The 15647-nt window shown below is 41.1% G+C and overlaps 1 protein-coding gene across 2 annotated transcripts in view; it reads left to right on the top strand.

Annotated features, from left to right (window-relative positions):
• EPAS1 (endothelial PAS domain protein 1) overlaps positions 1–15647 on the top strand; it is a 78617-nt gene that overhangs the window by 33260 nt on the left and 29710 nt on the right. Inside the window, exons 1-2 of one of the 2 annotated variants that reach the window (XM_050316914.1) lie at positions 3915–4093; positions 8857–9047. In XM_050316914.1, the coding sequence (XP_050172871.1) occupies positions 4035–4093; positions 8857–9047 (250 nt within the window). In that variant the 5' untranslated portion in view covers positions 3915–4034. Of the gene's footprint in view, positions 1–3914; positions 4094–8856; positions 9048–15647 lie in introns of those variants that run through there. The other variant, XM_050316915.1, reaches the window with a different exon arrangement.

Below are 15647 nucleotides of genomic sequence, written 5' to 3' on the forward strand. Positions count from 1 at the left end.
GACCGTCCTTTGAAAGAGGCTTTTTTTCCAGCCCTTGGTGGTCACCACCCATTTTCCTGAGCTGTGCATGCCTCTCTTATTGTTCCTACCCACAAAGGCCCCTTGTGTGTCAGCAAATGTGCCAGCACCAAGAGCTAAAATGTCATGGCATATTGGTCCAAACCTGCAGAAACACCTGGGTTTTCACCCACAGGTGTTGGTGGGTGTTGCCCAAGGCATAACACAGCATTAGACTGTAAAACTTGGGATTTGTCAACAGTGTTCAGTGTGACCCTCTCAACTATTTACAGTTGAATGGGTTTGAGGCTGAAGCATAGGTACACATACCACTGATAGTAAAGTCATGCGATGGCAGTGATTGTTCCGTAGGCTTGGAATAAAGCTTAATTGAAAAATTGTCCTTGTTTACCTGCAGTTGCACCATCTTGAAAAATAATGCTGGATTGTGGTTTGGTATGGGCTGGGATGTGGTCAGTGCTCCATCTGAAAAATGCGACTGGTTTTGAATTTAACTTCTGGACACCCCCACGCCCCCCAGCCTGCAAGTTGCACTTCATTCACCTTTAGCTTTAACCCTGCTAGTGAAGAGATAAAGCACATCCTTTGGTATGTGTTTTTTAGAGTAGGTAAATAGTTGAGTTATCTGAAAACAGATCTTAGCAATACCTGCTGAGCCTTTGAGCAACAATATGTATGGACCTCTAGATTAGCTGTCAAAACTGACTGATTGCGACAAGTAATTCGAGACAAGATAGGATCTGTGATCCCTCAAACACAAATCATTGATAGACATCTCAGGTTGTGCATTGTCATAACCTTATCCTGGCCGCTGCAGTGCAATTCCAGCGATAGCTGTGTTGCAGGGACTCGTGAATGTGTCAGTGGAAACTTTGGAGAAAAGCAGAGTGGTACATTTATCACCCAACCAAAAAGTTTGGCTGGTTTGAAAGCAAGTTCAGTTTTGGCCAATGTTGAAAAAGTCATGTCTGTTGTATTATTTAGTGAGTTTGGTGGTGGGCTTTTTTAGTCTGGAGGTTATCTCTGAAGCCTACCTTATCTTGGCTGGTATCAGAGCTGTCAGCTACAGGGAAAGAATCCATGATCCAGTATGTAGATGGGGCAGAGTAGTGCAAAACTGCTCTGGGGAGGGAAGACTTGAGTTGAGGTGGTCTGCTGCTCCTCTGAGATTTGACCATGTACTGGGCTGCTTGTTTCTCCCCAGATTTCCTTAATATTTGGGAAGATAGAGGACACATATCACTGATCTGTTCTAAGTGTGGGCTACAGCAGCTTTACAAGGGTGGTACGGAGTGGTTCTGACCCTTTGTGACCAGCACTGGGGCTTGCTGAGCCTGCACTGACTTGGAGCAGGATACTGCTCTTCCTGAAAACTAAGCCACAAGAAAAGTCATCTGGCCCTAATGCAGGGAATGGATTGAAAAGGCAAAAAGGCAGTGCCTCTACCTGCTCTAACAGCTGATCAAACAGCAGCCCGGAGGCATCTCTGCATGCCTTGGACCTTTTGTGGTTCCGTGGGGCTGTGCCTTGCCCCAGCTGCAATGTGCTTGGCACATCCTTTGAGGTACCAGGATTGTGCTGGCGTGGCAACTGCGGGACGGGCTGCAGTCACAGCATCGTAAAATAATCCAGGAACAGATTAATGGCCGCCGAAATCCTAATACTTATCTCTCTAGTTCAAGGTACTCATAAACTAGAGAAAAAATGGAAGAACATAAATCCCATAGATGTTGTTTTGCTTACTATGATTAAATTTATCAGACTCTGTTGACATACTGTGAACCTAAACGCTTTAAAGACATGTAAGTGCTCCTGCAGCCTCAGTGCGGTTTGCAACATTGAACTCCCCAAGTACTACTTAGTTGCTGTGACAACTTCAGTATTCACAATGATACTTTAAATTGCAGGGGCAAAGTGCTTTCTTTTAGTAGCTGCATTAACTGTAGCTAGTAATATAAAAAAGATGATAGTGCTATAAACATTTTAAAACTGTATAGGTATAACGCTTTTGGTCTCAGCACCAGTTTTGGGTTTGGCTTTCTTTTTTTTTTTCCGGAAAATAGTGGCAGAAATGTTAATGAAAATAAATAGAATACAAATCCAGGACAGCTTAATTATTATGACTAAGGTACCATCAGAACTTTAGACTCTGGAGAAGTTACAGTCTTATGTGTGACCTTAAAGTACATATAGAGTTTACCCTGTTCAAGGAAACCTATTCCTGGATGCGTTACTGTCAGCTGTGGTGTTCCTGGAGTGATATGGAATTAGTGAATAATAAATATGTTTGAAGACACCAAAAGTTTGGTATTCATTTAGGCCTCATCTAGCCTTTGGTTTTAAACTTAGGTGAAGGAATTGCATCACATGTGGCAGTATATTTCAAGCTTTGCTGAACTAGCAGTGATTTGTTATTTAATGAGTATGTAAAGAAATAGATGAAATCCCTCAGTCAAGCCAAGGAGTTGGTGGTGAGTTACTGTAAGTTAGAGCAGCTTTAAAGGAAGGGTGGAAGATACTTCATTTCCTTATTTTTGTAATAGCCCTTTCTGTTAGTAACCTTTCTTGTTACCTTCGAACTCTCATTTCCTTCATTAACAAATTCTCCATTTTGGCAATGTTTGTATTTGTTCTGTCTGTATACTGGGTACCATATCTCAGTGGGCAGCAACGCTGCTTTAGCACTTGCCCTCCATGAGCCCTCCACATATTTCAAACTGATGGAGTGTTGTGGGTTTTTTTTTTTTCCCCTAAAATAACTCTGTGTCCTTCCCCTTCCTTTTGCTGTTGTGCTGAACCCAGGCATCTGGTGTCTTCTCAGACTTTAGAAATAATTATTTTCACTGGAGAGATGTATAAGGAGGGCTCTGCATGACACTGTATATGGGTTTCCTTCACAGATTTCACAGTTTGGCCCAAGTTCCTGGTGAGTGAGTAAATTGCTGTTTCTAGCACTTTTTATTTACCAGTGGTCACGTTTATTACTTTAAAGGAGGGAGCTTTCAAAAGCACATCATGTCATCCAGAATAAACTGCTTGTCAGGTAGAATGGTTACAAATACTTTTAAAAGGAATTTTAAGGCTAAGTAAGCATGACCGCTGGTTGCTTGGTGTCTGCAAGCACATCTCTGGGGCAGTCGAGTGGTGTGGTTCTGAGATAACTGTGGAGTGCCTCACAGTCAGCAAAACTCATTTTTAGATATTATTCTGGTTCAGATACTTCAGGGATTTGCCAAGCAGAAGATAATGCAAAATATAAACACAGCAAAAAATACATTTACTGGTTTGAAATAAATCTTTGTTCTTATCTAAGGTAGTACTGCCTGTTAAAATATTTTTATTGAGTTTTTACAGGTTTTAATTGGAAAATATTTTTTATGCTAAGCATCTGATCTTTTTTCATTTATCTGTTCTGTATTTTCTTATCTTTGCATCCATGGAATGTATTTTTCTTGTTCTGCAATTTAGCATTTGAAACTTTACCTTTAAATGATTTGAAATGAGCATTTACTACAGAAATTTCATGTAGCAACTAAATTCTTTGGATTGTTGACCTTTAAAGTGCTGAAGCTAGAAACATTTAATAACCAGCCATTGGATATAAAGTAATATGTGTGTTGTTTTACTAGCTTGCATACATGGCAGTTTGAAGCAAAGTCCAAGGGTCACCAAAATCATGAAGTAAGCTCAAGCGAGTCCGTGTGCACTGCGTAATTCAAAGAGCTGTCCGAACGTGTCACGCAGTGTGTATGTACGAGTGAAGGCTACCGGATTACGTATAAGGTGTTTTTCTGCAAGGTGTGGATTACAATTTCTGTGGAAGCTTCTGTGATAGGGAGCCTACAAGGTGGGAGTGCGATTCAGTGCAGTTGGTGCACTGCTGAGTCTTAAACAAGCAAGCGTGTGTGTACGCAACCTGAGTATCGACCCATACGGACTTGTGAAGAGCAGTGAAACCCCGAGCAGAAGATTGCTGTCTTGGCAAGTCCCCTCCGTCAGCTTAGAGGAGGCCACCAATGTCCTTGACAGAAGGGAAGATCGCTGAAGCTGACGACCTGGCACCGCCATCAGCTGAGTGGGTACCGAGGGCTTTGAGCGGGGTAACTGCCTGCAGGAAGGACCAGGGAGATGTATGGGTGGAGGTGGTGGGCAGGGATTACTGGTAGGATTGAAACTGCAAAGAACGAGTACAGTCAGAGTCAGTGGAAACAGGACTGAAACCTCAGGTCAGTCCCTGTCTGAGGATGGTTGTGGGGGTGCCTAACCTTACTGTGGATCCGTGAGTGATGCTGTATGCCTGTGCCGAAGCTCCCATTCAGGGGGTGCTCTGTTTGCCCCAACACTTGTGGGGCTGATCCCTCCTGTCTCTGGGTTGCCATTGCCTTCTGGAGGTGCTGCAGGAGGGCAGTGGCAGCAACACAACCCCCAGCCTGGGCTGGCTACCTCAGCATTTTTCCTGGCTGCTGGAGCCTGGAGCTGCCACTCAGATTATGATCTTCACCTCAGATGTGCAAGACCTTTGTCTGCAAGCATTTCCACCTATTTCAGTGAAACTGTGTTGCAAGGGCCTGCTGGAGATGAGCAAGGGGATAGGAATCTGGCTCCTGGGATCCATACAGGGCATTCCTACATCGCTTTGGATGCTTTCAACCAAATTGATTTCTGTTCCTGTGCGTGGGTGTACCCTTGGGACTGGTTTGGTGTTTGGGTTCTTGGGAAAAGCATGTAAAACTGCTTCTGAAAATTTGGAAGCTTCACCTGGGAGGGCAAATACTTGCCAGTTGTTTGTCATCTCTTCTCGTATGTGTTGGCCTGTAAATTCTATTTTCAGAGTGCAAACTAAGCACACCAGAAGGGAGTGGGAAATCATGTAAACAACTGTCCTGAGGGTACAGTGCTGTACTTGTGTTCTGTGGCAGGGAGCTGCCTGTGCCACTTTAACTCTTCCATTCCCTATGGCTTGCACACCTGTAAGCACTGTGGCACCAGAGCATCATCCAGCAGCCCTTGGGAGAGTCCTTGCTGGGAAGCAGCACCTCCCCATTTCTTCTCCTCAAGTCTCCTGACCACCCTCTACATAGCCGAGTCCTGGATGGAGTCCCCAAACCCATTCCTCAGCTTGGTCTCCCTATTTCCAGTAGAAATTTGAGCTCTTCCATTCCTTTCTTGTTTTTTTATTGGAAAGAGTTACACTGAAGGAGCGAGTGTCAGGGTGCTCCAAAGAGGTTTCCCCTACAGTACCCTCGGGGCCTGGATTGGTGAATGGGTGGCTTGATTCGTGGTGGCTTTCTTCTCTCTCCCCTCTGCACTTCTAAAATTTGTCAAAGGTTTAGGTGACTGAGGTTTCTGCTTGTGTTGCTTTCTCCAAGCAGTGACGCATGCATGTGCTTTTTTTCTGCCACGTAAGTGGGTGGTTTATGTGCTAGGAGGGAATGATTCATAAATTAGCTAGAGCCTGGGCCTTTTCTCTATTGCCTGAGTGATGTGTGAAGTGCGTTTGGTGTTGACCTTTCCTCCTGGCCTTCAATCGGGCAGGTTGTTGAGCAGTCACATTGCAACTCTCCAGCTATGGGTAGGGGTGAAGTGCTAATCCCCTGCATGACATGGGGATAACTGCAAAGAGAGTTGCCTCTGGTCTGCAAGTGAAAACCATGGAAATACTACTTTTTGCAGAATTCTGTCACTCAAGTGCAATTTTGGGAGGCACTTGCAACCAGGATGAGTAAGCACAGAATGACTGTCTCTGAGATGGGCATCCCTGGGATGGACAGCAAGCAAGATGGATGTCTTGGGGGGGGGAAGTGGCATGGCGGTGTTTTGGGTCTTGGTGTACTTATCCTGGGTTGGCTACAATAACAACGAGACTCAAGGGTATGCTGAGGGAAGGAAGATGTGGGGGAAATTGAGGTGTAGGAAGCCACAGGGGGAAATGCTTAACAAGCAAGTTGTCTGTTAAAATGACAGTGGGTGAGCAAAAAGTCTTTTGAAAGCAACCAGGCAGGCTGATTCCTCCTCTTGTTTTCTGATGTGAGAAAGCTCCTGTGAGGTATGTAATGAACTATGATGTCTCTCTGTAGAGAACCTGAGCGAGACAGAAGCAGTGTTGAGGGAAAACATCTTCAGCAGAGAGAAAGAAAATCTTCCTCTGCGTAGCATTAGTTACTAGAAACCTCGAGAAACCCATGGTTAATGAAACCAACTTGTTTCATTAACCACACTTCAAAATTATATTTACAGAGGTTAGCAAAATCAAATATTTTTCTTTGTGGCCAGAGTGATGTCATGAGAGACTTTGTCTTATATAAGCTGTTTTTACTGCATAAATTGTGACCTGGCTTTGTCCTTGATTCCCAAAGTTTTGTATTTAAATGAGGAGGGACTGGATCTTGTTTTGACCAAGTTGGTTCTGATGTGAAAATTGTGGCATCTAGATTTAGAGCAGGGTTCAAGCATTTATGATTCAAGTTAAATTTTTAAGCGGCAAAATATTCACAAATATTATCACATAGTTTTTGTTCTGTTTAGTTTTAGTTTGTTTCTACTCTTTTATTTTGTTAGTATAATTAGAAACTGAGATTTGTTTCCAGTCTAGCATCTTTATAGGCACATTTTTCTTTAGAGAGCATATTTCTGAAAGTAGCATTGGTATAAGTATTTTACATGACTCCCCTGTACCCAGCAGCTGCCCCAGGAGAACATGGGGCATTTTCTATTGTATCTTTATGGACAGTTGTATGAAGGGACGTTTTTATGTACATGGATGTAAATAAAAAAGTGGTATGTAGTATGGCTCTTACTTGTCAAGGAGAAAAGTAGTGAGTTAGTGTCACTTTGTGAATATCTGATCCTTTAGATTCAAACTCATGTGGGTCAGCATTCACTTTAGGGATGCCCGTGAAGTAATTATCAAAGTTGGATCCTGACATTGTGTACTGAAATGTGCATAGGTCTCCTCCACCACATACCTCCTGCAACAGAGACCAGGTTATAAAACAGTCATCTTGGGCAAAACAATTGTGAAAGGTTTGCCGAGGGCTGATCGTGGATCTTGAGAAGATACTTTAAGAATTTATGAGGCCCTTTGCCCTATTAGCACACCCACTGATGAGCACCTATCTGATTGCACATGTGCCCAGCATGTGTTTTGCAGCACAAGAGCTCTACTGATCTGTTGTGAGCCCAATCCTACTTTGGATCATGATTTTGAGTGACCGGCCTTGTTGGGCCCCAGCAAACATGCTATTGTAACTTTATTCTTGGCATTTAATGCACATCCTGGCTATTTTTCCTTCTTTATAATTTATGAAACCTCCTGTGGTTTCAGTGCTAGAAGCTGCTCCAGGATCTCTAGGTCTTCAAGAAACAGTCATCTTCTTTAGAATACATTACTATGGAGTAATACCATTTTTCTACTTTATGCAGTTTTGCATGACTCCAGTGATGATTGGAACAGTTTCTAGGATTAAGTAATGCGATTAATATTTGTTTTCTTCATAATCTTAATGCAACAGAATATATTTATTGAAACTCCTTGTTTTGATAGGGTGGGGTTTTTTGGTTGATCCATTTTTAGTTTATAGGCTCATTACTTTATATTGATGTTGGAAAAAGTAGGTTGTAAGCTGCTTCGTTTTTTGAGAGTCTTGCAAATGGAGAGATGCTGGTAATTCTAGAAATGAATGTGCAGCCACAACAACAAAAACAGAGCAAGTGAACTACTCCACACCTTGCTCTCTGTTTTGTGCTCATTCAAGCAGTGCCATTTGCACTGGTGGACTACTGCAAGAGTCTACTTGTAAAGAAATGTATTCCTCAACTCATGCAAGTGTAGGAACTTGTAGTATCAGCAGACCTACATGGGGCTCTGAAAAAGCTGATGGTTTTGGATGGATTCAGGTGCTTCATGTTCTAAAATAAGAATTGTGCTTTATAAAAGAACCTTAGAGTCAGCGGAGTTCCCTCTTAAACTGCCCTTTTCCAGAATCATGATAAATGCATTCCTTGTGTTTCTCACGTGTTAAATTTAGCTTTGTCCCTCGGTGGCTTAATTTTGCATACTTGCTTCATAAAATGTCTTCCCCTTTGTTATTTCCTGCTCTTCTGTTCTCTGTGGAATTTTAAGGAGGCTGGCTCTATTGGTCATGTTATTTTACTCAAGAAGGAATCTGTTTTCATAGACAATGGAGAGATGGTGATTTAATTAGAATAGCTTCTAGAAAGGAGGCGTATCTTGCAAGCAACAGTATTTTCTTTCCCATTTTGTATCCTTTATGGTCAAGGAAAGGTATTTTTCCAGAATAGTATTGGATTAAGAGCTGAGACAGTTCTGCAGACCAACACAGTTTGATATTCTATTACTACTTTTTTTTTGTAGTGTGTAGCCATTGAAACTCTACAACATTGTAATATCTATGACACAGCCATATACACTGTAATTGCTCTAGCTTTAAAATGGATTGTCAGTTATCCCAGAGTAAGTAAATTTAGATTGAACAAACAAACAGAAAAATATTTTTAATGTTTCCTGAATCCCAGGAGCAATAGTTTGCTGTTTCATTTTGAATCTCTTGCCTAAAGCAGATCTCAGTCCTCACACTCCGTGGGGATTCAGGGCAGTAAAAGGCTGATTTGTGTAGAATCAGAGACCTTTCTGGCTGTGGCAGTCCTCTCCTAATTCCCATTTTAAAAGGAGCAAATAGGTACTAAATTCTGACCAATTGATTTAAACCACTTGACAGAATGGATTCATTGTTGAGAAGATAAACTCTCATAAATGCCTCTGAAGTTGTGAATTGCATTTCAAGAAATGCTTTTTCCTTTCCCTTCTTTACCTATCAGGAGCAGTTCCGAACGGAGGAAGGAGAAATCAAGAGATGCAGCAAGATGCAGAAGAAGCAAAGAGACCGAAGTTTTCTATGAACTGGCACATGAGCTGCCCCTGCCCCACAACATCAGCTCCCACCTGGACAAGGCATCCATAATGCGCCTGGCGATCAGTTTCCTACGGACTCATAAGCTTCTGTCTTCAGGTAACACCTGGCTAAAAGAAGTTAATTTTTAGTGCTAGCTGATGGCAGCTTGGTAAGATTGTGCATACTCTTCTTTGAGTACAGGGTTACCAAAATAAAAACTAGTGCAGGGGTTTTTCCTCTCTAAAAAACCTCAGAACTCTTGAATTTGATGTATTAAACTCAGTTACAAGAGTTTAGGCTTTTAAGAGTTTAATCAGAATTCAAACATACACGTTAAACTTCCATGCCAAAAGAAATAAATTTTGATTTGTCATGGCAAGCATCTTCATGCTACCACATTCAAAGAGGAGCTGAGAAGTTCTAGGGGTCCAATACTTCGTTTGAAAGGACTAATTGTGCTATCCACTGGCAATGAATAGTAGGTAGATTGATTGTGACAAGGCAGACTAAGCTAAAACAACTTTTAAATACTTGCTGTGAATGGATTCTATGTAATCAGTCTTGCTCATGTTGGATTAGTAGGAAATGTAAATGAGCGTAATTTTTATAGCCTGTGAAAACTGATCAAATTAGCAACATTCTTATTTTGCCCCTATAATTGGATCATCATTTGATGAAAATCTATGACTTGAGTAACCTGTAACATCAATGAAAACAACTGATGTTTCCAGAGGAAATTTCACACAGTGACCTATAGGTGTTGAGAATGCAAAACAATGCCTGCATTGTTTTTGAAAGGTAAACCCAAAATTTCATCTTTTACTTCATTAATGGCAAAACTCCCAAAAAGGTCACGATTGCACTTCCTCTTTTCAGAAAAGTTGTGTCATACCGTAGCAATTATTTTAATAAATGTTATTAGGAAGTATCCCATTTTTTGAACGAGTAGGCTGTTGGTTTGTTGTTGGTTAGTCTGAAATATATGGCAAATTCAGTTCTACTTCTATGTGCTTTGTAATTTTTTGTAGCACTTTTGGCTTCTACTAACAACTGTTGTATAAAATGTAGGTATTTCCATCTTTGCTTATAGAATGTGGTTTTAACATGTACTTCTGTGAAAAGGAAAGTTTATTTGCTGAACAGTGTTTGGAAATCATCTCTGATTTCATCATGTAACTAATACTTGAAGAGGTTGCGTAGGTAGGTAAATGTTCTTAAGCATACCGTACACCGAGCCAATTTGTTAGTAACTTTCTCATAAAAACAAAGCTGCAGTTTTTCCAATGTATGTGTGGCATGAACTAGAGACTGACAAAGCATAGGAAAAGCAAACTTTTGAAAGGCTGTAATAGAGAAAATAAATAATGTGTATACTTGTGAAAATTGATGTGAAATAGTTGGATGTTGTCATCATCAGAAAAACACATTTGCTCAACTGCAAAGATTAAAGTGAACTTTTCAAAACATTTACATTTCTTGGTGAGGAAAAAATCTACAGCTGAAACATTTTGATGCTGCTGTAGTCTTAAGGCTTAGACTCATTATTTGATAGTGATGACAACTCTGTATATGTATATAATATTCATACATACATATAAAGATAGGATATTTCTGTGGCAGTATTTGAAAAACAATGTGATTCATGTAACTTTTCTTGAAATACCACCAGTACCCAGCAGTTTGAAAAGAATCTGGAAATAAAACGTTTCACTAGCAACAGGCTGTGCTTTAATATTTCATGCTTTCTCTATGCTAGTTACTTGCTTAGCCTTAAGTCTGATGCACTCACTTCCCCAGTATTAACTTCCCCTAAATATTAACTTGAAGTCCTCTCATTAAAATTCGTGTTGTTAGTCAAGTGCAGATTCGCCCATGGCTGCATCTTTAAATAGCAGAGCTGTTAGATAAGGGTTTCAAAGTCATTGACGCTTCTATTCTGAGGAATTGAACTTAAGGTACTTTAAGGGACCTGGTTTTCAGGAAATTTTGGGTATTATTTTCTGATCATGAAAATACATCAAAATGAAAGAACTCAAGCCAGAAAGCCATGTCTGCTACTCATCTACTACTCTGAGTATAGCTAATACTTAGATTTTATATCTTTGATTGTGGACCTCTGAGAAATGTCAGTCTTTATAAGGACACTGGCTTTCACTAGAAGGCCGTCCAATTTAATTCAAAGTGGTAGGTTTTTGATACAGCTGTAGGCTCACAGATGAAGAGGTTTGCTGCTTGTCATGCTTTGACGAGCATGAAGCAAGATGGAAACTGGGCTTGTGTGATGTTTATGCTGGTTCCATTCTTGCTTTTGCTCTAGACAGTTTCTGAGCCCCAAGCAAAGCTTCTGCAAAGGTTTCATGTGCATATTTAGCAGACTGGAACTTGGCCGTAAATTCACTGTTGCATTTGAACAGTCTGAATGGGCTCATGGGGAGCATGGGGCATACTGTGTCGTCTATGACAGGTGAACTGGGAAGTGGGGACTTGAAGGTACATAAGAAACAAATGCCCATCTCAGTCTGCAAACCCCCTTTTGTCTTCATCAAAACTGTTTTGATTATTTGGGCTAGACACTTATTGTAAACTGGAGTAAAGTGAGAGTATTTGTTCTGTCATTAATAAGGACATTGAAATAACATTTACTGCATTTTTGTATACATACGGTGTCACTAAAAGAAGCTTGCAGTGCAGCTTGAAAAATGCTTCAAACTATAATAGAGACAAAAACCACTACTTGGTTAGCAATTCTCTTATTTATTCTATACAAACCTTCCTGAACACCAGATTTTATTTTGTATTACTGTTTGTGGGCTTGATACTCAAACACACCTCTGTTTCAAGGCGCTTTTGCCTGAAGCAGACAGAGCAAGGCCCTTCCCAGGACTGCACCCTCATTTTTCTGCAAGCTGATGCTCCAGATGGGATTTCAGAGATGGCTGCAGGCAACTTGCCAGCCTCAGTCCACTGGCATTGAGTGTCTCATGCCCCTTCCTATTATTCCCTGACTCGGAATAGGGCTTTTCACTTGTGTAACTTGGGCTGTTTTACTAGCTGTGTCTGCATAATGATTATTTATCTGTCGGGAAGCCAAGACCTAGGGAAATCTATGCCCACATTCTTCCAGCAGGTGAATGGCAGAGCCCCTGAATCTGAGCCCTCATTGAGAGCTCTCCTGCTACGTGCCTCCAAAAATCCCGACTTCTGGATTGCAGGGTGCACATCTCCTGCAGGCGTTGCAGGGCCTGAGCTTGGCCCTTGTATCCTATCATAATAGGAAATAGCTGGTTGTATATCTCAGAGTTCAAAAGGGTAAAAAATACCAGGTTTTGCTTTATAAAAGTTGCTGCTTTACTTAGTAACACGTTTCCCTTTGATTTTCACAGTAGGCAATTCTGTGTGGGAATGTTGGAGAGGAAGCCTTTAACATTTAGAAATGCAGGCTGTTCGTCTGACGGCCTGATTGAGATTAGTATCACAGGAAGCAAACTGAAACAATGGCTTTATAATACAGTTTCCATGTTGTGCACAGAACAGTACATGGTATAATTGGAATGCTAAGTAGAAATATTTAATTATGATCATCTTAAATATTTTTCAAGATGTCTTCTAATTCTGTTGGCATAATACATTTTTGCCATCGTCACATTCAAACGTTTGGGATAAATTTAGAACTGATCTTTGTTCATTTCAAGTAAAGGTTTTGATCCCATAAAGTTACTGCTGAAAATAGGCATTCTGATGCTTATCAGTAGTAGAGCTTTTGGATTTCAGATCTTAAGTCCTTTAGTTCAGTCAGAAGAACTGTTAGCAGTACTTTTCCCTTATTATTTTTAGTATAGCTAGTAAGTTAGGCCAATGCTTTTTAGGGGCTTTAATAGATGGCAAAAGAGAAATAACTGGCTTTTACTAAAGAATGGCTGTCTTGGTTAACAGCTAACATCATGGCAGTTGCTAAGGCTGACTCAGATATTCTCTTTTGTCTGAATATGAGAGGAAGCCTGTATATGCAGTGCCAATAATTTTAAGAGTTTATTTAGGCCATGATGATGCTAAAGGCATTACAGGAACCAGAACTCTTTGGTACCAGTTGAGTTTCTGTGTGCCAGGACTATGGACCTTTTAATCAGGCCAATCAAGCAAACACAATTTTATCAGCTTGCTTTAATCCCATCCCAATTGTGTGGTCACCCAAATGTCTCTTCTGTGCAGAAATCCAGCAAAGGAAACTGGCTGGGAGTTGCTCCTGTGCAGTCAGACAGCAGCAGAAATGGGGAGGGAACTGGGAAGCAGACAGGAAGTTGTTTGGGAGAAGGGAGGCCACAAGGAAGCCAGTGTGAAGTTGTTTCAAGGGAGGGAGACAACAGAGCCGGAAAGCCAGCAGGGAGCAGAAGGGAAAAAATAGCTTTTCTCTAGGCTTTTAAGCAAGAGGACAAACTGTAGGGAGAATTGGTGTGGGCATTGTTTTTGAATGTCTGGGCAAGCTGCATCTAATGTCAGAGCATTGTGGCATAAAACAGTGCTTTAAAAATAGCATGTCTACTTTGTTGCTTTTATTAAATTGGAAAAACAGTTTTATAGGGATGCTAGGAATGAGAGTGGAGCCAGTGCTGACTACTTCAGCTGCTTGAAGTGATGCCCCTTTTCAGGGAAAGTGCACCAGAAGGTCCCATTGGGCTCAAAACTTGGTCCGATGGGGTGCTGTATCCTGCCATTCAACACTGATGGCTGTAGGACTCGAAGCAACTTCCTGGGAGCAGAATCTGAATGGTTTGGCTAGACACAAACTCTGCAATTGAAACAACACTAACAAAAGTGTTCTCTTTATCCAAGTTGCTTGTGCGCTTGGAGATAAGAGCTCTTCAGGAAGCTTCAAGTTAAAGAGTGGCTTTTTCTTGATGTACCTAAATTGAAAGCTTTTACTGAACACATTGAGAATATCCCCTTGAACAGGATGTACTGCCCTGTCAAGACAGGAAAAAAAAAGGCGAAAAGAATCAGTCGCTTTCCTTTGACGGAAAACAAGAAACCAGGATGAGACAAGGCTGTCCCAAAGCTGTTCTCTCTGATGCAGGAGGAAGCTGCTGTTAGATCTTCCCTAACTTTTGGCTGCTGGCGTCAGGCAGATTTTACAACCCTCTGGAGTGGCAGCTATAGCCTGGTATCTGTTATGCACAATATCTAAGCAGCTTTCTAGTACTTATAGGACCCAGGATGAGAGACAAGTCCAGGAAAATTCTGTGCAGGTAACGATGTGACCTCCAGTAGAAACACGTTATCACTGTCTACCTCTGAACTAACGAAAAAGGCCTGTTTGAGTCGGATCAAAGCTGTTAAGAGGAATATAGGCTGTTTGCTAGGAGGTTGTTTATACCTGGGCAGTTGTTTCTTGTAAGGAGAGCCTGATTTTTGAGCCTTCAGACTTGTTCCAAGAGGTTGGACTGAAGGAAATGAGCAAGCATCTACGGAAAAAGTGTTCTTAAACTTGGGAACAGTGCACATCCTGACAGTGGGAATTAATCAAAGCTTGTTTACAAGAGCTATTTTTAGCATAAAAGGTTATCATAAACACTGCAATAAGCATTTGCTATCACAGTTCAAAGTTTCTTTTCAATGAATAGATACTACTTTGGTTGTTAGAAAATTTGTCAAAATAAATACTTATCAAAATTTAATACAGACTGAGACATGGACTGAAAAATACTGTATCAAAATTTGCTGCTGTAATAAATGCTGCCTTGGGGCAATATGAACAGTGGATGACCCTTCAAATGCAGGGACATGAGACATGGTTGATCTCTTTTGGGTTCTGCTGTAGCAGTGACAGTCATCCCAGGGAGGCCACTGCACTTTTCTGAGGCTTTCTGACGTGTTTCAACATCTCCCCATGTCACCTAGACAGGGATTCTCCTTCTGTGCAGGCTTCACAGTGTTGCATGAACACAGTCTTGGCCAGTCTCCATCAATGTAGCTATGATATGAACAGTAATATTACAGCACTTCATTCTGATGAATGTGCTATTAATTTCTATTTAAAATGGCCTGTTAGCAGTCCAGTCTCCCTGCTGTACTGTCATGGTGCCCTACCTCAGGTACTCCCCTTCGTAGAGGAGAGATGAAAAAAGTTGTAGGAAAAAAACCAAAAAGGCATCCTTATTGCAAAATTCAGTTACCAACTATTTTGAAAAGCAATGCTAAAAAAAAAAAAAAAAAAAAAAAAAAAAAAAAGTCATCATAAACTGAGTCCCACTGTTACCTTTCTTGAAGACCTGGAAAATCTGGCAAGTCTACGTTGTGTGCTGCTATCTGGATAAAGTGATCTCAGACGTACTGGAAACCAAAGGCTGAAGTTCTGCCCTCAGCTTCTCATGCTTACTTCCCACTTCCCTTTGGTCCCAGCTTTCTCAAATATTTTCCATCTGAAGCTGAATTTTCTTATGCTAATGCTCCAGTCTAGCCCCAAGGTAAATTAATGAAGAAAATTTAAAGCAAAGTGAAAGACAATAGGCATCCTTCCTGAGGAGGAGCTTGCAGTAGCCATGCCTTTATTTGTTTTTCATCTTCAAAACAGTCTTTCTAAAGCCAACCAGGTTTTTGCTAGTGGCAGTGACTGAATTGCTTCTGATGTGTGAGTTCCTAAAGTGTGTATACCGTCTGTGCATTACTAGCTAGTAGTTTTCACAGGAGAAAGGGAACATGCTATAACGTTGAGACTGCAGA

Source organism: Myiozetetes cayanensis, unplaced genomic scaffold, assembly GCF_022539395.1.
Source record: "Myiozetetes cayanensis isolate MyiCay16 unplaced genomic scaffold, myiCay2020 scf2-11, whole genome shotgun sequence".
Taxonomy (NCBI): Eukaryota; Metazoa; Chordata; class Aves; order Passeriformes; family Tyrannidae; genus Myiozetetes; species Myiozetetes cayanensis.